The sequence below is a fragment of the Equus przewalskii genome, chromosome 5, assembly GCF_037783145.1.
Source record: "Equus przewalskii isolate Varuska chromosome 5, EquPr2, whole genome shotgun sequence".
In the NCBI taxonomy this organism is placed as follows: Eukaryota; Metazoa; Chordata; class Mammalia; order Perissodactyla; family Equidae; genus Equus; species Equus przewalskii.
The window spans coordinates 81,618,689-81,642,184 of NC_091835.1; the positions used below are offsets into that span (position 1 = coordinate 81,618,689).

Below are 23,496 nucleotides of genomic sequence, written 5' to 3' on the forward strand. Positions count from 1 at the left end.
CATAGGAACAAGGTAGTACGTAATTCAAATCAACAAGCCAGGGCAGAAAATCCAAATGACTGAAAAGCGAAGCAGCGTTACCATTCCTGCAGGATACTGGGAGCTGAGCTCTGTGGCACAAGCCAAGGTCAATCAACAAGGTGCCTGACGGGCCAGGCGCCTGTGGTTGGCCTTGCTTCTGCAGAGGCGGCCTGTGCCCATGGTGGGCCTTGCTTCTGCAGAAGTCGCCTGCACCCTTGGTTGGCCTTGCTTCTGCAGAGGCGGCCTGTGCCCATGGTGGGCCTTGCTTCTGCAGAAGTCGCCTGCACCTTTGGTTGGCCTTGCTTCTGCAGAGGCGGCCTGTGCCCGTGGTTGGCCTTGCTTCTGCAGAGGCAGCCTTTGCTCCTTCCCAAAGTGGGTTATGTGTTACGCTCAAGTGCAAACTCTGAGTAAATGTTCATCTTTACAAAGTAGAAAATAATCAGATTTGCTTTTTAGTTTTGGTTGTTTCCTTGAAGTGAGGCAAGACTAATTTGAGCTTTGGGGACATTTGTCTTTGGGGTTTCTGGAGAGCGTCATAAGGCTCCTCATTGAAGCAAGGGTCCATGGGTGGAGATGAACTTAATTTCTATCACAAGGCTTAAGATTCTAACTCCAGCCAGACTTCTGCTTTTCTGTCTTCTAAGCAAGCACAGCAGTTCTAAGTTGGAATAACCCGATTATCTTTTTGGTTAAAATGGATTATTCACAGAATTCTGAAAAATATCTTTCCCTTGTGAGCTATAAATCTAAAGCTACAAACTCTTTCTTTCTTAAGCAGGCTCTGAGGTTCTAGGAACTCAGCTGGATCAAAGAATTTTACTTGACGAAATAAATTTTGTCCCCTTAATTTGCTTTCTACTTTCTTTCCTATTTTTGTGTTTGCAATATTAATACAGGAGAAATTCAGTAAATGGTCACTGACTTAACTGGCTTGACGGCTCATGGTTCTTCCATCCTCACGGCCTGGTTCTTACAGTCAGCCGTGAGGCTGAAGTTCAGAGAAGGCAAGGCAAGGAAGAGCTCATTTGACCAATGCCCAGGGAGAAGCAGCAGCTTTGCCTTCTACCTATACTTCCGTGGACATGGACCTGTGAACTTGCTCCCGGACATGGCCAGCTGCATGGATATGTGAACTTGCAGCTGCCCAGGGCCCTGGACTAAGAACCCCAGGCTTAGTTTAATGCCCTGTTGTCACCATCTTGACATTCTTCATCCTTTTTGAACAAGGGGCCCACAGTTATCTTTTGCTCTGGGCCCTCAAATTACACAGCTGGTCCTTGGCCTGGTCAGCGTATAATTGGCTGACCTGGGCTCCCTGCTCTCCTCTTGCTTTTCTCTCCCAGCCATGGCGCCAGATCCAGCCTCAGGACCATGCTCAAGGCTGGACTGTCCAGTGTCATGTCCACCAGAGCAGGAAGCATATTCACCCTGAGATGAGTCAACTTTCAATGATCCTCCTGTGGATTTGATGGATTATTTGTCATCTCAGAGTAGCTTTCTCTTGGTTTGGACTTCCAAGAAATCCCGGGTAATCTCAACAGTTGTGCAAACTGAACGTGATTGGGAAGAGAAATGAGTTACCAAGGAAAAGTCCTGCAATGCCCAAGCTTAATAAAAATCATTTTTCATTTGTAATTTTTATATTCTTATTGACAACAAACCAGTAAACAGGTGGAAAATCAATTTACATTTGGAGTTTATGTGAGAATTTAAAAAACTCTTACTGAACACCTGAACACTTTATGATGTAAGTTTCCTGTATATGGCTTCTATTTTTTTATGTTGAGCCATATGGAGGACATTTATTCAATATGCTTATTAAACTTTTATATTTGCACCACTTGCATAAACTACCTAAAAATTATGACTACAAAACTCCTGTCTTTAGATAGTCATTTTCTTTCCTTTCTTTCTTTCTTTTTTTATTGCCTTAGGAAATTCTTCTGAAATGGCAATGTTTCTCATTTCCCCAATTTGAAAATTGCTCACGTCATGATATCCCCTTGCTCTCCCCTACTTTGGGAGAAATGCTTTTATCATCTACACATTATTGTGACGATTTGTGCCTTCTTGAAGAATTTGGAAAGAAACAGCCCTCTCTGTTATTACTCTGTTTGTATGACCAAGAGTGCTGTGCATTACATGGCACTCTGATCGCTTTACGAGGACCCCTCAAGGACACATTTCTCTCGCCCTCAATTAGAGCTCACGTAAAGGTTGGCTCCTCTGGGGCTATGCTGAGCACATCAAGCTAAAATTGTGTCATCAGGCTCACTGGACATAGAAGAAGATGGGAAGATATCTAGGTACCAAAACTCCTTTTAGGAGGAGCCCTGTATATGGTTGAAGGGAAGCCTTTCAGAAGCCACTCAGGCGGTGTTAAGAATTTCAAGGAGCATGCTCACGTAACAACATGCTCAACAAACTTCCCTCTGAGTAGCTTAACTGAATTTGACTGGAGAGCTTTTGTTTCCTGGGTGGGGCATAGAATTTTAGTGTCAGAGACACTAAATTTAGTGTTAGAGACGCTAAAATTGCCTGGGATAGAGGATGAGGAGCTCCCCTGTGTCGGCAACCCTCTCCTTAACCTCTTGTTCATGCAGTTCTTTTGTAAACAAATGAGGAAGAAACATTTGAAAGACTATCAGCTTGAAAGGATGCCAAAAAGTAGCTTTCCCACAGACCTATGTGTCTTAATCCAGCCCTAATGTAAGTTCCTTTGTTAGTTTAACTTCTCCTGAGTGACTAGTTTTGTGTTTATGGTCTTTGGGACTTGAAATGAGCCATGGCTTCCTCTTGGAGGTGGTTGGAGCAGAGCTTAGTGAGAACTGTATGGTCCATCTCTCACAGGTGTGTCAGAGCTAACGGTAGCCTCCATCTCTCACAGGTGTGACAGAGCTAACTGTACCATCCATCTCTCACAGGTGTGCAAGAGTCCTTGGACGCCTTTCGTCTCAACCTCACTACTGGACCCATTTTATTGTCTAACTTTATTTCTTTTTGTCTCTTTTTCCTACTTATATTATCTTGCCAAATGGTACACATCTCCTCTGACTGCCTTAACTCCTTACTTTTTAACTTTTAAATGGTTGCTTAGAGGTATTTTACATAAATATTCTCTTCCTCTGCCTTCTCCTCCTCCTTTTTCTTCTTCCTCCCCTGCCTCCTCTTCTATGGTAACTTCATAAGAGTAACAATTATTTCATATCCCACATTATTGGCCTTTGTTTCGAGAGCTGGCCCCACTGCTGTGATTCCACACAAATTAACGAGGGCACCAAAGGGGATTTTTTGGATGAAGGCTCATAAAACATTTGGAGGGGAATGGGGAGCAGGTGCTCAATCACTTTGCTAAAAACACAACAAAACACAAGTGAATCATACTGTATCTCACCAAATAAGCTATTTGTATATTTTTATTAAAAGTATTCAATATTTAATTAGCATTATTCATTTATAATATGACTAATAATTTAAAATTATTGGCCTAACCATATTTCCAAGTGTCTACTAGGCATTTCCGCCAAGATCTTCCAAAGGCGTGTTAAACTCAAGATCTTCAAACCCAAACTCAACATCTCTGAAAACCCTCGTCGCTGGCTACACTTGCCCCTCCTTAGTCATTAGCATCACTGTCCAGATTCCTTGCTCTTCCTAATCCCTACATTCAATTGGTGATCTAGTCCCTTGCTTAGATCTGAAATCTCTTGTGAGTCCAAACTCTCCTCTCTGACACTAAAGCCATTTCAGATCCTATTATCTCATCCTTTACCTGAAGTCTGCTATGGGGGTGTGTACTCCAGGGTGTACCTAAAACCATCTTTTGGGTAAGTGGATAAGCGAAGAAAATATCAGAGCTTCTATTTGTATTTTTATCTCTTCCTTTGAACATCTCTGGCTTTTCTAATGCATATATTGGTAGTTATACACATGTGCTCAGAAATTTCTACTGGGGTGTGCAATCAAAATGGTCTGGAGAAGACAGACCTAGACTCCTGAATTTTGTCACTCTGCCTTCAGTCCAGCTTCCTGCCATTTTCATTCTATTTTTCACCTATGAGTTAATACAAGGAAGCACTTAGCATAAACTAAGCTCCATAGAAGTGTTCGTTACTGTTATTATTACCATCCTATGCCCAAACTGAACTTTCTGCCATGGTCTTAGATCCTCATTATCATTGCATCTGGATTTTTACTTAAAAGTCTTAAATAAATAAGTTAGTTCTAGTATTAGAATCCCAGGGTTAGCTCCCTGGCTCCTGGCCTGCTTTGCCAAGTCTGTGTGATCACAGGCTGACACTCTGGCTCTGGCTGGTGGGAGGAGAACCGCTGTGGTCCAGCACCGCAATGAGATGCATTCATTCTGCTTCCAGCCACTCCCTTGATCACGTCCCTAAATCACACAACCGATCATTGCCGCTCCCTGGCATAAGAAAACTTGTAGGCTTTCGATCGTCTATCGAATAAAGTCCACATTCCCTTGGGAGAATGAGAACATTAAAATATGTTGGAAAGTTGCTACCGAGGATATGTGGAGTTTTGTGTTCTACTGTATTTCCTAAGAAAAAGGAAAGAGGAAGCATAGCAGAGTGTTAAGGCTTCAGAGTCAGATGACATGGATTGTAACCTGTCCGTGATCTTGGGTAAAATGCTTCCTGTCCGCAAGCCTCAGTTTCTGATCTGTAAAAGGGTGTAATGATACCCACCTCATAGGATTGTGGGATAACACATATAACCAACAGGCTTTTAATAAATGTTTAAATAAACACTTTTCATTTGTGACATTGTGACACTTTTAGAAAGTCTTAGAATGTCTTCTATTAATGGCATATTTAACACTTTCTAGTTAAAGAAGACCTCCTGAAAGAAATGACAACTAAGCTGAGAGCTGACATGCAAAAGAGCGTTGCAGCCAGGGACATCAGAGTGTGGTGTGGCACAGCTGCGGTAGAGACAGAGCTGGGAGGGGAGACGAGGCTGGAGGGCTAAGACAGGCTCAGAGAATGGAGTATCTTCTCTTTTTTACGGTGCTGCAAAGTTTTAACTACCACTCACTTGCAACCAACTTTATTTCCACATGCAAAGACCACTCCAGACGACAGTCCAAAAACTAAAGCAGCACCTTTATTTTATACACACGAACAGTATAAAATGTTTATTATGTAAGAGCTGTGTTTTGTTTACAATATATTATATTGCTTCAAGCCAATGCCAAAAGTTCATACATTATATTCCCTATTTTATTGTGTTTACAATATATTATATTGTTTAAATGTTACTACAACAGTGTTTTTTCTTTCTTTTTTTAATAATGAATTCTCTGGGATCAGGGGAAAGTCAAAATATTGTACTGAGGGTTTAAAAGTAAGGGCAATTAAAAATGTGACAAATATCTAAATACACGACAAAATTTGAAAGCTGTAACTTTAGCACTATTTACTCCTTCATCTAAATCCTTGTGATTGAGGCTGGTTTGTTCCATTCACCTTCTCTAGGGTACCCCCAGCCCCTCAACACCACGAATGCATTGTAATTTTAGAAATTGTCTGCCAACGACACAATGAAAAGACAAAATTTTAACCTGATCAACTGATATAATAAAAAATCTGTCCCAAAGCACTGAAACAAGAAAATCTATACCATCACGCTACAGACGTACTTAGAACACTTAAAAGGAAGAGTAAATATCAGCTGAGTGATTTATAATGAAGCTAATAAAATTCAGGCCAGTATCCTTAACTGTAATGAACATGATTCGAACATTCAACACATGAAAGGTTAACGAAGGCTATGAACTTGGTGTAACTTAAAACGTTTCAGCCGTCGGAGTTCACCAGATGTAATTGGATTCAGGTGGGTTCTGCCGCTCCTCAGCCTTTTTAAGTGCAGGCGCGTGCTGCCGGAGCCTGGCGCCTGCCGCCCTCGGGGCGAGCCCAAGGCTAGCTCCATACCCTGCAAAATTATTCACATCTTAAAAGAAACTACAAAAACAGGCTCTTTCGATTCATTATTAACCATTCCAATGAAATCCATTTTCCCTTTTCAACCCAGAGTGAAGGACCACAGGGACCACATAAAGCTACCTGAATGAAGGGATGTTACAGGTTCAAGATCTCTGTTAAAAGAAACCCATTTTACTAAATCCCTGAAATCTGGCTTCCATTGCCTCCCTGACTCACTGCATATTTTGGCCGCGCAGAAACTGTTGATGCAAAGTTTGGATGAATGCGATTGAATGGAAGATGTTATCCACCAAGGACGGGTAGGGATCTAGCCCTGAGGTCTCGAAGGCAGGGAGCTTCTGCAGAGAATCTGATCGCTGAGCCTCTTCACTGCATTGCAAAACCAGCCTGATGATATATTGCTCCAGCTCAATATGACAACCCCCAATCTTCACCCAGATCACATGATCGGGTGTGACTATTGCACTTACACAAGATAGGAATTTTCTAAGAATTAAGAACTTCCACTCTACATGTTAGAGAAGGGTTACGATTTGAACTGATTCCTTATCAATGGGGATTTGTGAGTTTCGCGTTTCCAGCTCAGTTGCCAGTGGAGTGTAACTCTGAGTTGCACAGCCTGAGGCCTCCCTTCCTCCTCCTTGTGAGCCACTGGAGGTGCTTGGGGCACTGACTCATTTCTACTGATTTCCTAGAACTGATCCAAGATGGCAATCCTATTTTTAAAAATCTGCCTCCATCTCCCTGTGCGTTAGAGTCAAGTTCAGCATTTCACTTGTTCTTTGTGGCTTTTAAATGCAAGCATGCCACTAAACAACTACTGAAAACAGAACACTTTGTTCCTGAATGTGTTTCTGTGAATTGTCAGTATGCAGGCTAGTAGCTCATGAAATGGCCAGAATGTGAGCCAACAATGTGCTGGAGTACGTCCCTCTCCTGCTGCCTCCCTGCCACCCATGAAGGCCAAACCTCCCGCTGGCAAGGAGGAGCCGAAGCGGGGACGTCTGTCTCCAGTATCCTCCTCCCCACTAGGATGTCTGGGTGCCTGAGGCCTCCCAATGTGTCACCCCACTGGGAGTCTGTTCTTTGCAGAACTCTGTGCCTCAGAGTTCCTCACGACCTCCCTCTAGTCAAAATACACCCCATTCTTTCAGCCTGATTCTCTTAGCTAACGCACAAATGGCTGGGCAGCCTTTCCTGGATAACACGTTTGCATTTTCATCAAGCACCGGGGCGTCTTCTAGACATGCACTGCCTTCATCTGAAGGCGGTCCACCGAGGACAATAGCTTCAGCAGCATCGTCTTCAAGTAGGGATGTTGCTGGGTGCCGGCAGACCTGTGAGAATTGCTCATTGACACTAGGGGACGGCCCCTGACTTGCCCTCTTTTTGGAAGAGCGAGCGGGTGTATCAGCAGAAGCAGTGGTGACCCTTGTACTCTCCTCCCATCACTCTTGGTCATCAGGCCCCAAATGTGAGTCTCAGAAGACCTTTGTAATTGAGTCCTGGGATGTAGGGTCTCACCTCAGTGTGTCCCTAGGCCCGAGGACTTCTGGAAAGTTACTTTGATTTTGGGACAAGCCTCAGGGTTTGAATCCTGTGTAAAGGGTGGCATAAAAGGTTTGGCTTACTCTTTTCTAAAGTGGTTCTAGAAATGGTTAGTTTTCTATCAATCTTTTAGTCCAAAGAAGGCTTCCGCCTAAGTCTGTTCTAGCAGGGATACCGTTTGACCGTTCCCCGCGGGATGAAGGAGCTATTTTCCAGAGGACCTGCAGTTCTTGTTACGCTATGCCCACCTGAAGCCCCTTCAATCTACCACCCAGTCACTCAGTGGGTGAAAAAGACTCAAACGATGAAGAAGACTCAAACTAATGGAGAGGTGTAGCCCAGACCAGATACGGATCTCCCTTAAAATAAACAAACAAATAATCATGTATACCTACACATAAATGTATTACATGTAAGCCAGAATAATATCATGCGAACATTACAAAATATGCACAAAAATAAGAATTAGAGATTGATATAGAAATATTTACATAATACATATATATTTATACAAATTTAAATAAAATAACATAAAATATCAAAAATATTTAAAAACTAATATTTTCCCTCAGCACCCCAGCTGGTCATTTCCATGCTCACTGGGCTGCATGCACTTTGGATGACCACTGACCTAGAAAAACATCTGATATGTACGTCACTTGTTCAATTTGTGTCCATTGTTTTGGAGACACAATATGATAGACACAATCCAGACGTCTATTATCAAAGGGTGTTGTATAATTGAAACCTTCCTTTCCTTAAAGGACAGTGGGCAGTGGGCCCTTACTTAGGATTCCGAGTTCCAGCTTCGAGACGGACTGAAACCACACCGCTGATCTGGTTCACTTGCTAATTGACCGTCCCTCCCATTAGACCCAGGGCTCCGCCAGGCAGGGCTTTCTCTGTCTGTTTTTGTGTCCCCAGAGCCCAATTCAGGCTTACAGCACAGAAAGAGCCCAATCAAAACAAAATGGATGAATTTACCGAGTTTCATATTGTGTATAAAACAAGCCGTGGTTTATTATCTAAACAGCTGATTCATTTTTGGTAGTCAGTAAATTTGAAAAAATGCAACTCCATTGTAACACCTCTCCCATCCTTCATAGACCTTTTCTTTCCCTCACAAAAACCCATTTAAAACATACCATAACCAATGCAATGTAAAGATTTTAAAGAGCAAAATTCTTCATGTTTTATATGCTCTTGATAAATCTTGGATGATAAAGTCAGAGCCAAGTAGATACTGATTTTACATTTGACTTAAAGTCTTACTTCTTTATTTCTTTCTTGGTTAACATGCTGTATTATCACATCAACCTGTATGAACTATTTTAACCCAGGAGACGTTGTGGGGCTATTTTACAGATGTGCTGATATTTACAATGATGCATGCTTCTTGACACGCTAAGGCGTAGACTGGAAAGTTCAGAGAGTTGTGGGGGGCAGGAGGAAGCAAGGGGGAGAAGGGGCAGAAAAGAAGTTGCTTTTAATGAAACAGAAAGCAGAGCTGAGTTATGGGTTGTCTTTTAGCCTTAGAGCCAAGAAACAGACATGAAGGAGGCTGGCTCCCCAGCCGGCTTCACTCACTTTTATTGCAGTGTCTTCCATGCCAGCCTTCTTGACATTGGCAGTTGTTGGGTTCATGGCAGGTTCCATGTGTACCGCAGCCAGGCTCGCAGACAGCTAGATTCAGAGGAGATAAAAAGAATGTTCCCTGAGCTTTCATTTTTCAACGGAATTACAGAGCTGCTTTCCCCGCAGTTCTTTAGAATGTGTTAGTTTTGGCTTCATCCTCTAACTTTTTTTTTTCTAAGTCAATCTCCAGCTATAAGTTGATTTTGGACTCTTTGGAAAAGTCCCGAGAGGGCTCTGAAACGAAGCTCGATGCTTCTCATTCAGAAAAGACCCTCTGTAGGATGCTGAAACTGCTGGGCAATGGAAGTTTCTCTTCCTTAAGAAAACTCCAGTAGAAAGTCCAGTTGTGCGTGTGACAGTGTCTAAGTCTTTTCCATGCATGGATTTCACACAGCACCTCTGGTCTACCTAAAGGAGACGTTTCTGTCAGTGAGAAGGGTTCACTGAGATGCCTGGGCATCATGCAGTAGGTACAGAGGTTATGCAGTAGGAGACAACGGCTCCTTTAGTTATCCCGTAATCACCCACGTTGATGACACTTAGGGACACTTACGCTTTGAGCAGAGGTCTCCTTGGTAACCTTTGGGGCACTTACACTTGCTTTTACCAATGCATTTACCTCCATTCCGACAGGGTTGTGGACATTTGCCTGAAATAAAGACGAATGCAAATAAGCAAGGAACTCAGAGCTTCATTCAGAGGTAATTACATTTTTCAAAGGAGTTGCAAGGCTTTGAGAGGATAAATGCTTCTAAATGGCAATTATTTCCACTTATTTCAGATCTGTTCTGGCTTTGATACTGTTCCTGTTTCGTTTTTGGAACAAACACGCTAGTGTTTTTACTTATGATTTCGGATATATATCTTCTGCAATAAATGTGTTGCCCAAATGGTGTATTTATTAACATTATTTTTTAATAAACAGAATAATATTTTAACTGACTCATAAACACTTGTAATTTAAGATATACTAAAAGTTAAAACATGAATGACCCTCCAAATGATCTTTTCTCTGAGTTCGGATTGTGAATGTCATTTTTTCTGAAAGCAAGCCCACACCTGTGCCTGATGACATCTGTCTCGGCCCAGGATTCTCCAGAAAGCAGGGCTTGCAAGCAGATAGTTTATTTGGGGAAGTGATCTAGGAAATAGGAGTAGGGGGACAGGAAGAGTGAAACAGGGAGGGAGGAAAAGCCAATACAAAAGTGTGTTTGTAGGTTGGCCATCACTGCCGGCAACCAGGCTCTGTACTGCTGGGTCCTTCCAAGAAGCCGTGGAACTGCACCTGCAAGTTGTCTGGAAGAAGGGAGAGGGGAGCATTATTCATCAGCACCCGTCTCCCACTGGTCATGGGATCACTTCCTCGCACTTCCACTCCGCGACTGTGTGATCACAGGCTGCATTTTTTTAGGACTCAGAGAAGTCTCTAGGTGGAAAGCAAGAGAAGTGTGGAATAGCTAAGATGAGGGAATCAGGTTATGCCTGTGCCAAACAGGTTGTCGTAGCAGCGGTTGGACTGAAGGGTTAGCTGAGAAGAATACGACGTGGGGCACACAAGGGGCCTGATACCACACCTATGCATTTTTCTGGAACCTCTTAGATCCTAGTGATACCTTATTCTTTTCTTTAATCTTGAGAATTGCTGATGTTTTCATAGATCTTTGAACCACAGGATTTTAGGGCTGGAATACGATCTTAGATGTAAAAATTGTACAATAATTTTCTTCTTTCTTACTCCAGAACTCCCTCTGCAATCTAGAATTTGCCATTCTAAGGCTGAGTTTTTTGAAGAAGTAAAAGATAAAGGATTGTTCACCTGGAGCTGAAACCACATCCTGTAACTGGTATAACGATGTTCCAAAGAGAGCAAAGAGCCGTTGGATTTAGGTCGGGCAAGATTTGGGATTTAGTTCTTATTGTTGCTGTTCTTTTGCTTTTTTCCACTTTAGCAGAACACTCATTACAAAGGCCTCGATACGCAAGGAGGAGAAACGAAATCTTTACCCTAAAACAACCCACCTTTCAATCTCTAACCTCTTCTTTTTATGGTCAAATAAAGTGTTGAAAGAAGTGAACTACTATATATTTTACCAAAAGCACTATGCTTGACAAACATGAAGTGATTCTATATAAAAATCATTTTGCTAGAAACACTTTGCTTCTCTTTCTACTTATCCAAAAGGACTTTCTTCATCTGTAAATTGACCAGAGCAGCATTTAGTCATTGTGGAGACAGTATAGACACAAGACTGAGATGTTAGAGTCTCCTGAAAACCTGGAATGCCATTAGACCTTTAGGTCGGTCGTTCTAATGCAGAAGTGTTCTAGAAACACGTATTAAAACAACCTTAATACTAACAGAATACCACCTTTTGATTGACCATTAAAAATCCAAAAACTCCTTTTTGCTAGATTTGGATACAAAGAACAGCATTTACTATTTGGTCAGGATCCCAACTCCTACCTAGAGGAAAGGAATACCTAACTCTGAACTTCCATTTGCATCACAGAAACATCTGACCCCATCACATGCACAAAACTGGAGGACATCACAGGACTCTGCAATGCCCTGGGGTTTTTCAAGTAAGCAAGAAGTGGGACAATAGTTATATGGGAGAAGAGATGGAGTACTTATTGGGAAATACTTGGTGAGCCCAAGTTTCCCCATGCTGTATGAGAGGAGGATGCCGTGACCAAGGATACCGCAGAGAATGACTAGTGGAGGGAACCTTCTCATCGACTCCATGGGTCCTTTTGTTTTCTCAGCAAGAGGCAAGCGAGGTTCTTGAGCGTCACTACAGCCAGGAAGGAGGATGTGCTCTCCTGGTTATCACCCCACATACGATGCATGTGACTGGCGGAAGGCCGCTCCTACTTCAAATCTCACGAAGCCAAAACCTCATGAAGATCTGATTGCTTTAAAATTCAGAATCCTACAAGTGTCTTCAATTTTGACTTGCTTTTCCTGGAAATATTTAGCAACCAAACTCTCTCCACTGGAGAGCAGAAAACTGGGTCAACTTGAGAGATTACACATTTTTACCTCAAACAGACTAAGCACTGCCTGAAGACAAACAGATCTGACTAAATTTAAACAGCATTTTTACTATAACCAGCATAGGAGTCCAACGAGAGCAATGAGACAGGCACTGACAATATAAGGACATCAAATTTCCTCCACCCATTGGTTTGTGGGATAACTAAAATCTGTGACTCTGCTTCACATAGGAAAAAAGATAAAAATGGTTTACAATAAGTGCCAACAACCATCACCTCTGGATTTTAGGATTATGGATGATTTTTAATTGTTTTATCCAATATTCTAAATTTTTATTTTTGATGAAGATTAGCCCTGAGCTAACTACCGCCAATCCTGCTCTTTTCGCTGAGGAAGACTGGCCCTGAGCTAACATCCGTGCCCATCTTCCTCTGCTTTATATGTGGGATGCCTACCACAGCATGGTGTTTGCCAAGTGGTGCCATGTCCGTACCTGGGATCCGAACCGGCAAACCCCGGGCCGCTGAGATGCGGAACGTGCGAACTTAACCACTGTGCCACCGGGCCGGCCCCCAATATTCCAAATTTTTTACAGAGAACATTTTGTACAGAGAACTTTTATAATAATAAGAACCCATTACATTATTTTAAAAACCCATTTATAATACAGTATAAATAACTTATGTAGTTTTTTTAACTGGAGGTTCATTAAAGATTCTTGGGAGATCGAGGAACCTTAAATATCATGATAAATGTGTACCACACACATCCAGACGCCTCTAAGCACAGTCACATTTGTTAGTGTGCAGGTGGGTCTCGTAATCAAGTCAAAATGAAGTCTGAGCAGATACCACTCCTGGTAGAGGCCAGGAGAAATGAAAATATAAATACCATCAGAATACATATTTCATAAACAATAATCCCAGATAAGCGTAGTGCTGGCAAAGCTACGGAGAACACATAGACCTTGAAAACATCACGCTAAGTGAAAGTCATCAGACACAAAAGGCCATATGTCGTATGATTCTATTTAGATGACATGTCCAGAATAGGCAAATCTACAGAGACAGAAAGTAAATTAGTGGTTTCTAGGGTCTTGAGGAGAGAGGAGTGAGGAGTGACTGCTAATGGGTACAGGGTTTCTTTTGGGGGGTGATGACGTGTTCTGGAATTAGACAGAAGTGATGTTGCACAATTTTGTGAATATATTGAATTGTATATTTTAAAATGGTAAATTTTATGGAATGTGAGTTATATCTCAGTTTAAAGATAAGAATACACAGGGGCCAGCCTGGTAGCACAGTGGTTAAGTTCATACGTTCCGCTTCGGTGGCCCGGGGTTCACCGGTTTGGATCCTGGGTGAAGACCTGTGCACCGCTTATCAAGCCATGCTGTGGCAGGCGTCCCACATATAAAACAGAGGAAGATGGGCATGGATGTTAGCTCAGGGCCAATCTTCCTCAGCAAAGAGGAGGATTAGCAGCAGAAGTTAGCTCAGGGCTTAGTCTTCCTCAAAAAAAAAAAAAAACAACACATAATTCAATTTTGTGTCTCTATTACACTCGAGGCCTTTTTCAACTCAAGACCCATTTCTATATTTTCCTAGTAATGTGGTTCTTGTAATAGAAACAGGAAATTTCCTTAAAGGATCTGAGTATAACTTGTGATAGGGATAATTAGGAGCTTTCAAAGGCCCACATTTTTGGTGCAGTTAAGGAAAAAAAGCTAGGAATAGAAAACACTGTCTCTGCCAGTAGAAAGGTCATAAACCTAAGGGCATTAAAGGACAGACTTAGATGCGGAGAAATGAGCCCATGAACAAAGATTCATAAACATGAACCAACTAAGCATGCAAAGCCCGAGACTAAGGACGGGGAGAGAATTGCGGGGCGTTAGATCAGAGATACCTTTATCAGGGCAGGGCAATTAACAAGAACAGAAACCACATCCTGACAATTAATTACATGTTCTATGGAAACTTCATTTGAACTCTACAAAAAATGGTTACTTCATGTTCTACTCATTAAAGTACAAAAACCCACAAATAAATTAGAGGTTGAAAATTAGAATAGGAAGTCAGTATTATTTAATTTTGAACCCACTACAACTTCAGAAACAACGGCTCTGCCAAACACAGCGGTGTTTTACAGACACAATACAGCTGGAAATGAAAATGCCATATTCCAGAACTTCCAGAAGGGCAGGGACATGGCACTCCAGCAGACCAGCTCACATTCCTTTTGCTCCTTCCCGAGTGAGCTCTGGTGTTACCTGTCTTCTGGATCCTAGAGCAATCTGGAATGGGGTTGGCTTATCTCTGAATTTAACAGAGTTTCAGTGACATGCTGAGGGTCACACGGCTGGTGGGTGGCACAGCCAAGGCAGGCAGTTTGATACCCTGATTCCCAAAGCGGTGATTACCTACCACATTCCACTCTTAAATTTTCATTTTTTTGTATTGAAGCATGATAAACATATAGTGAAGGCATAACGTGTGCCCATCTTAAGTTCACAGCTCAACTGTTTTTTTTTTTTTTACATAAATCAACACTCGTGACACTTCATCAATCAAGATCTAGAGCATCTGGGCACCCCATAAAGTTCCTTTGTGCCCCAACCACTCATCATCCATGAGTTTTGCCTGTTCTTGAACTTCATAGAAATGGAATCACGCAGGATGCACTTTTATGGGTCCAGCTCCTTTAACTTAATGTCTGTGCGATTCATTCACATTGTCGTGTGTGCTATTCATTCGTTCTTTTTTATTGCTGTGCACCTTTGTTCTCCTTTTCCTTGAGTCTACCCTTTTCTTTTAGATACATTACTGGGCTCTGTCTAGTTTAGGAAAGGCAGTAGTGAATGGCAGAGTAAAAACTCTCTATGCCTGCAGGTAGGTGACAAAACCCCAGCTGTCCCCAAGCTCTAGTCTACATTTCCAGGCTGAAACTGTGGGCTCTGCACAATGAGAAGGGGATGAAATCACTAACAAGAAACAACACAACTTGATGAACAACCCAAACCGAGACATAAGTGAGGCAGAGAGCATTTGCTCTGAGTCCTCTGGGCTGAGCTATGTCATGACTCTCTGCCCCACCTTTAGCCAAAATGAATGGCAGCTGAATCTGGTGAAAAGAAACCAGTGGCCTGAGACCTTAGATAAGCTATTGACTGTGTCTGGGCATCAGATTCCTGACTGATAACATGGAGGGGTTAGATGGAGTTCCTAAGGACCCACAAAACAAAGAGAATGAAGGTCAGTACTCACTTATTTCACACTGGTCTCCCTCTAGTCCTGGAGGGCAAATACACTTTCCAGGGTAGAAGCAGGTGCCTCCATTAGAGCAGGTCGTGGAGCAGTTTGCTGTTAGGATGAACAACAAGGTGTCGCATTAGACAGAAGGGTAAATCTGGGAAAAAAACCTCGCTTAAGTTAGGTGATAGTCCTGAGGCACCTGTTACTTGTCCTTTTAGGTATTTAGTAAAGTAAGCTGCTTGCCAAACACAAGAATTGTAACCAAACGCTTGGCCATTTGTGGATTCCAGCAACATAACAGGATACACTTTATATAGTACCCACTCCTAGGGGTTTACATCTCAGTGAAAAAGGACATGGTGTGTAGAAAAATTACCTTTTTAACTTTCTTGTAAATATCTATGCCCTTAAGAGGAGAACACTATAAACCCTCAAAAATATTTTTTTCAGATAAAGGAAGAATAAAAGGAGAAAACTTACTTTGGCATACATAAAAGGGAGAGAATTTGTAAATATTAGGGGCTGACAAAGGAGAAAACAACTTTTCCTTCAGAATAAGAACAACAGAGATTCATCTTATGTGACAGGAATTTTTTAAAAATAAACTTTTATGACGTTTGGAGGAAGGAGTAATTGCATTCAGGAAAAGACAGACAGTCGACCCTTGTGAAATCCCAGAGGTGGGGCCTGTGGGACGAAGAGCTCGGATCAGTTACTGTGGGAGGCCAGTGAACGAGATTATCCAGGTAGTAACCATACTGCGTGATTCATCCCAAACCCTCTCTCCTGGGGTCAACTCTGGGAATTTCACTGCTCACTGGGACCTAAAATAGAAGGAGGAGAGAAATGGGCACCGGGGAGAGCAACGAACCTGGGAGCTTAATTGAAAGTAATAGAATATGACAAAGCTGGTTATAGAATTTGGCCACGTTCTTAGTCTTTGCATAATATTTGACCGTCCTGACCAAGCTTCTCTACATTTCTGTTGTGCAATATCTTGACTAGGAAAACAAGCCAGAGACCCTCCGTAAGCCTCACAGGGGCTGAGAGTATGCTGGGCCAAGGCTGAACGACTCAATTCCTAAAGTTTGCGACAGAGGTCCCAAAGCCACTGTAAGTTAATCTTGGATGTTTTTTCAAATACGTGGTGCCAAGGTCTAGCTCCATGCCAATAATTAAACCATTTTTAAGAAGCTCTATGCTCCCTCCTGGATAATAAATGCACCTTTTTGTTGAGGTAGTAAAAAGCAATATTTTTTAATGTTCCCAGATCTCCAGTGAGACCAAGTGGAATTTCAACAGACTTTACAAAAAAATTTTTTTTAAAAATTACTGGAGCATAACAAGTAGGAAAATCTTTCATCTGAAAGGTAGAATATTACAAAATGTAAAATGTACTCAAGTACACATGGATGTTTTCCTTCAACAGCGACCAGGCAGTGCTTGTGACGCCACGGCATTAGAAACGCACTGCAGCTGACGTTTCCTTGTGCAAACTACACCAAAATGGCCACGTCTACGTTAGCAGGCCTCACAAATGGTTTCTTTAAGCCTGTTTAATACATGAGTTCTTCATCCAAATCTCTGAAGGATTTGCTCTATTTCCTAATAGTTTCAAGATAACATGAGATAATTCTGCTTCAAGAATTACCCAATTTTGAAATAGCAGAGATGCTGTATGCTAAATTTAAACAAATTAAAAAGAAGCTTCATCATAACGAGTTTTACTCAGTGGCTGTTAAGCTGTTAATTATTAGCAGTGTCACTAGTGGTTCACCTTTATGAATAGAAATTTTAAAAACTGTTTTTAAGCCAATGCTATCGTTTAAGGGATCACTTAAAAATAAAAGGAAGAGATGCTCTCACGTATTATCTCAATTAGCTTGAGGGTGGGGAGCGAGGAGTGAAGGGCTTAATTTCCAGTTTGGAGATGGGAAAAGCGTGACCCACAGGGAGATGAAGTTATCTGCCCAGACAGAGAGTCTCTCGTGGAGGAACTGGGACTGACGAGGGCAGCCTGAGTGGCCACACGGCACAGTGGAAGATGTGAGGGCGGGTCAAGCTACCCGAGTTCTACAAACCTCGTTTTGCTTACCTGGGAATGAGATGAATCAAACTCGACACATCTCAAACAGTTGTTGAGAGTAACATCAGGTAATTGTAGGAAATTACTTTGTGCATGATAAAACAGCAGACAACCTCAAATTATTCTTCTGACTCATGCTAAGGGCTCTTTCCTTTGGCTTTTCTTTCTTTTTAAAAGTTGCTCATTTCAATCTTATTTGGTGCTAACTGCATTATCACTAAAGAGACACTTCTCAAAAATAACACATCGTTTTATTTCGAGGGATATATTTACTTAAAAAAACAGTGCTCTACTCATGCCATTAGCATTTTTGACACAAGGATAATTTTATTAAATACATACACTTTGAAGGATATTATTTACATTTTCATAAAAGATGTGAACGGGGCAAAATAGACAGGTATCTGGTAAAGAGTATGACTCCTTCAGTAATATTTTAGAGCCAAGTTTGAATCTATTTTCTGAGAGTAGAGTCTGGCCATGATGCCGTATTACAGGAAGGAGGAACCCGATCTCTCAGGGATGTGATCTGTGAGGAGAGTCTTGAATTGAGGGCCAGGGAACTTCCAGATCAGGCAACCTGGTGCAGCTTGTTTCATTTCAGTCTTAGAAGCTCACCCATAAAACTGATTTAGGACATACCAAAACCCCATGTTGCAGGGGCACCTAGCTGTTCACAAAAATCCATGCTCCTGTCCCATAAAATTGTCAGCGGGAGACAGCTGTCCAGCCAGGGATGACATTTCTCTTTCCTGCATCCAGGTAGGAGCATGAGGCTAATTCCTATGCATGCAATAGGTGTGGAAGTTTTGTGGGTCACTTCTGGAGCAGGGCCTTTTTTTTCCAGGCAGTTTGCCTACTCCAGTCTCTCTTTCTCTGCTTATCAGCTGGATCCAGAGAACTCTAAAGCTCTAGGCAGGGCCACAGATGAAAGGCACGGGGGCCCCTGAGTCACTGCATGGAGAAGAGCTGCCTGCCCACTGACCACGTGTTCCTGCACCGGAGCATTCTGCGAGTGAAAAGAAACTTCTACTGTGTTAAACTACACTCAAATTTAGGGTTAAAGTTATTATAGCAGCCAGCTAAACGATACAACTTATTTACAGAGCTGTTACAAAGAGTGATGATACATTAAATGTACTTCTTTTAACCAAACATTTAAAAAGTAAGTAGAACCTTGTTCTTAAAAAGAAACTGTTACCTTTATCACAGTTGACTCCATAGAATCCAGGCGGGCAGATGCAGAAACCCGGAGTGACACAGAGCCCGCCATTCATACATCGGGGCACGCACAGGGCTAACAGAGAGAGAACTCCGATTAAGGCCAAATAGGGTTTTGGAGCAAGACCACTTTGGAAACAGATCTACGTTTTCAAGCTTTGTGGTTGATTCTAAAATAGTCAGTCACTCTTTAGAGATACAAGTGTGCTATATTAAAAATTATTTTTGTGCTGTAAATCAGGCTATTTTTTAACCAACTTCATAGAAGACAATTTTGGAATTGCTCCATTGACCACAGAGTATAATTTGCCCAGAATCATCATTTTGACTAAGATGTGGTCTTCTGAAGACTGTAAATATTTTTTCCTGCCCTATTTCCCTTATCCCCTAATACCAAAATAAATGCAAACAAGAAAAATTCTTATTTCTTGAAGATGGAAAATATTTTGCCCACTCTGGTCAAATAAGCTTAGTATTTAAGCATCTTGTGGTTAATACACATTTTCTTGTTTATCTCTCTTTTTTGTTTTTAAGATTTTATTTTTCCTTTTTCTCCCAAAGCCCCTCCCCCCCATACACAGTTGTGTACTTTTGTATGTGGGTCCCTCCAGTTGTGACGTGTGGGATGCCGCCTCAGCATGGCTCGAAGATCGGTGCTGTGGTGAAACCCTGGCCCACCGAAGCAGAGTACATGAACCCAACCACTTGGCCATGGGGCTGGCCCCTTGTTTATCTCTTTTTTTATATAACTTTCTCAATAGTAATTTCATTGAAATGGATGTACTTACTGCACAAATGGTTTTCATCCTTTTTTTTTTTTGCCTTATAGCAACTTCATAACTCAGGTGTACACTTAACTGTGAATCAAGCTACTTTTAATTGGAGCAGATACTTTTAAATCAATCATAACACTAGTTTTTAAACACCAACTTAAGTGGAAGAAAAATACTTCAAAACATTCATAAGATCATGCCAAATCATAGTGTAAATAATAGTGAATTTTGGGAGTGGGGGAGCAGGAGAGTGGCCACAAAGAATGAAGACATTGTGCCAAGTTCTCCGGCCCCCTCACCACATCTTGGATTTAACAGAAAACCACTCCTAGAAGAAATACTTTCCAATAGCTCTTCTGTGGCTTTTTAAGATTTCACCAATCTTCATAATGTGACCAGAAAAATAATTTGAGGGGATGTGTTAAAAATACATGTGGGTCTCCTGTGCGACATCCGTTTCTTTAGGAAGCAAGCAGGGAGCGCTGGCCGTCTCTGTTCTTTACCTTTCTCGCAGTGAGGTCCGTAGAATCCATCAGGACAGTCACAGACGCGTCTTTCATTACAAAGGCCTCCATTTCGGCACCCTCCTGGGCATTCCGCTTCACCAAAGAGAAACAAGTTTATATGGACACCTTTGACGTCACGTTGGGTGAATTAACAGCAAGCATGAAGACCTTGGTGCTCACTTTTTCCCCAGTGCGCCAATTATCCTAATTTATTGAATACGGACACTTCTACCTCATTCTCTCTATACCACTTATACTTTACTAAGTCTGCACCAAGCTAGGATTTTGCCTCTGTCAATCCTACTTCCAGGGGTAGGGGACTCATGGAGGAAGGCAAACCAGCTTTATTCTGCCTTCACCCCACCTATCAATCTACTGGACCTCCTTAAGTTCACGCTGAAACAGAAGGAATGATACTGCCCTCACTATTCCCTTTCCGAGGGTGGAACGACCTTTCGGCACATCCTTAGAGCACTGAGCCTCCAGAGCTTAAATTCTGTGCTGGACAAGCTTGTGTCAGGATGGGAAAGGAGCCAAGTCTGCACGCTTAAATGGGTACCTGGGGCATGGTGGTGAGCGCCTTTGCCTTGCAGGGATGGGGGCATGATGGTGGCACACTGTCCTCCGTGAGTCAGCAGCACCCAGCTTTTGCAGGCAGAATGGGGAGTGCTGCCTTTACAGGTGGCAGTTTCTGGTAAAGACTGGCCACCTTGCTATGAGGGTGGGGACTCCCAAAGACGGTGTTGGAGGAGGGGAAGGAGACAGGCAGACAACAGGGCATTTTGAAGGGGAATTGGAGTTCCTAAAATTGTGGGCGGGGTCAAAGCAGAGGAAGTGTGTCTTAGTACTGTTATTGGACCCCATTTTTACCAGCCCGTCCTCCCGTTGTTATGGTTACAATTATACAAAAAAATTCTCTGACTCTCTATAATTTTTTGCCCAAATCACACCTGTAAGCCATAAGAGCCTTCTCTTAAATCCCTGTCACTGATTACCTTGTTGACATGTTTTAAAGAAGATCGCATTCTGAGGCGTCTGCAGGATGGTGTTGCCTTCAGAATTCATTACAATCACATTCACTTCAAATGCTGCCACTCCGTCTTGTTTTCCAAGACATGGGAAACCAACTTGAACAACTAAAGAAAAAGAAAGTATGGAGGAACAGTTTATCTAGTCGATTCCAGTTTTGCAGAAATCTTGGTGAGACAGAAAGAACAAAGCGAAAATGTTCACATGTCATTATGTGACATTCTAATGTGTCCACTGGAATAGGAACAGAATTCTGATCATCTCGTCATTCTCCACAGAACTTGTACATTACACCGGGTGCAGAAAGAATAATGACCCTCATTCATTTGTACTCTACTAATATGGAATTGGGATAGTTTGTGCATAGTCTGAGCTTGCACTATCTTGAAAAAAAGATTTTCTCTGACAATTAAAGGTACAAATAGGCAGTACAGATTTACTAATAAGAGAAAGAAACTCTGTGGGCACTCTTACCAGCCTCCATAGAATCCAAAAAGAGCTAAAAAAATCAACATTTCAAAATACGTTAAATAAACCCCTATAAGCAATAGCCCGCTGGTTTATTTTTACTCTGTGTGCTTGAAAGTGACAAAATATTTTCTTTGGGAATATTCTACAACTCAGACTAGACTCCAGTCATTGGACTGAGTTATTGAAGTTAATGTTTGCTCAGGTTATATGTTAATATGTATTGAGAAGTGTCCACATCTTGGGGATGCAGAAGAGAGTTCTGTGCGGTGAAATAAGCCCATGATAGGCTTATATCTAATGGTTAGGTTCCTGAAGAGGAGCCACTTTTCTGTGTGAGAGTGTGAGGATTGCCTGGGGTGTGTAGGTGTTGACTAACAAAGTGTGGGAACTAATGATGTTGCTGTACAGAGAGAGTGTGGCTGCAGTATAGCCACAAATCATTGGGTGGAAATTGGCTCAAGTCATCGGCTGAGAGACCAATTATGTAAGTTTCTAAAATTTGCTGGATTATCATAACATATCCACTGGGGAAAACTCATCTGGCTGATCCACTAGACCCTAGTTCTTCCTTACGAATAGGAAGAAATATTGCTAATAGGTATACACATAGAATTTTGCTTCATTTTGTTATGGTTACTGCCAAGCTTGGGAAAATTATACCAAGCCAAGAAAAATCCTTTCATTTTAGAGTTTTCATAAACCCTTCCCCTAGGTTTATAGGAAGAAATGAGCTGGAAACTGGTCTGCTCTTTTCCATAAGGCATTACACACAAACTGCTCACAGAATCTTCTTAACGTGCCTGCCAACCAAAAACCCTCTCAAGGCCTTGGCATTGTCAGTGTTCATTACTGGGCCATTCTCAAAATAGCATGGGTTTCCAGCTCTCCTGAATCTTGAGATCTAAGCACTACAAATAACCAATTAAACGATGAAAAGGAAACACAGATATTTTAACAGAAATAAAAAGAGAGAGAAAAGCAAAACTGTGCCTGAAGTTCCAAAGAAAAATTGTTCCCATTGAAAGCCCTGGGTTAACAAAATCTTACATATGAAAATACCAATTGACAAAACACAAAAGTCTGTTGTAGGGATTTCCATTTCTGAAGGAAGTGAAGGAGCTCACAAATAATGTCTTTCCATTGTTAATTCTTCCAATGCATTTTCACTTCGTTCACCTATAAAATTTCATTTATCTTTCTCATGAATCTTGTGCAGGAATGGGTAGGCCAATAATTGCCCTGAGGCATAAAAAGATGGAAGAAACTGAAAGGATAGTTAAAGATAGAACTTTCAGAATCTTCCTCACCACGTCATCATCTAAATCATCATTTTCCAGATGTATCTTTTTCCTGGACTTTATTCAGCCGCCACTTTGCAGCCCACCTAATTCTTTTAAAAAGGCACTTCGGTTTTACTTTAGCTTTCAGAATCTTGGAAAGGAAGAGAAGATGCTTGTAAGTAAACTTATCTTCATTTCTGTTTGTCAGCATTGTCAAATTTCAAAACGTATCTTGAATGTTAAAAATCAAAAAATGTCTTATATGTGTGGAAAATTCAGTAAATAACAGTTACTAGTTTGCCCATGTTTTCAGATGTGCTAAAAGCAAACCATTTACAAATCTGGTTAAATGATGACTCTGTGCATGCTCCAGTCATCAGGGTGCTTCTGGAGGGTTTGGAGGCTCACGTAAAAGTCTGTGATTTGCGAACACAGCCTCTAAGTCAATGGAAGTAAAGAGATGTGCAGAGTTCCCTGGCTTGTGGCGATCTAAAAAATACGGCTCTGGACAAGCCCAGGGAAGGAAAACAAGAACACAAGGTCCAAAAGAAAGCTGAATGAGGAAAGCACACCATAAGTAACTTTCTTTAGGGTTTTCAGGATGAATTTTTCCCTTTAAATGGTTAAATACAAATTTGAGTCAAAATACAAAGAGTTCAACCATTCAGTAAATATTTATGGAGTGGTTCTATGTGTCAACCATTGTTCTAA

The 23,496-nt window shown here is 41.7% G+C and overlaps 1 protein-coding gene across 1 annotated transcript in view; it reads right to left on the reverse strand.

Annotated features, from left to right (window-relative positions):
* Positions 1–5,125: 5,125 nt before the first annotated feature.
* The window catches only part of WIF1 (WNT inhibitory factor 1), a 63,550-nt gene continuing 45,179 nt past the window's right edge, over positions 5,126–23,496 (reverse strand). Inside the window, exons 4-10 of the mRNA XM_008537639.2 lie at positions 21,001–21,141; positions 20,003–20,098; positions 18,707–18,802; positions 15,432–15,527; positions 9,721–9,816; positions 9,120–9,215; positions 5,126–5,973 (exon numbers count right to left, since the gene is read on the reverse strand). Coding sequence (XP_008535861.1) covers positions 5,852–5,973; positions 9,120–9,215; positions 9,721–9,816; positions 15,432–15,527; positions 18,707–18,802; positions 20,003–20,098; positions 21,001–21,141 — 743 coding nt within the window. The 3' untranslated portion in view covers positions 5,126–5,851. The remainder of the gene's footprint in view (positions 5,974–9,119; positions 9,216–9,720; positions 9,817–15,431; positions 15,528–18,706; positions 18,803–20,002; positions 20,099–21,000; positions 21,142–23,496) is intronic.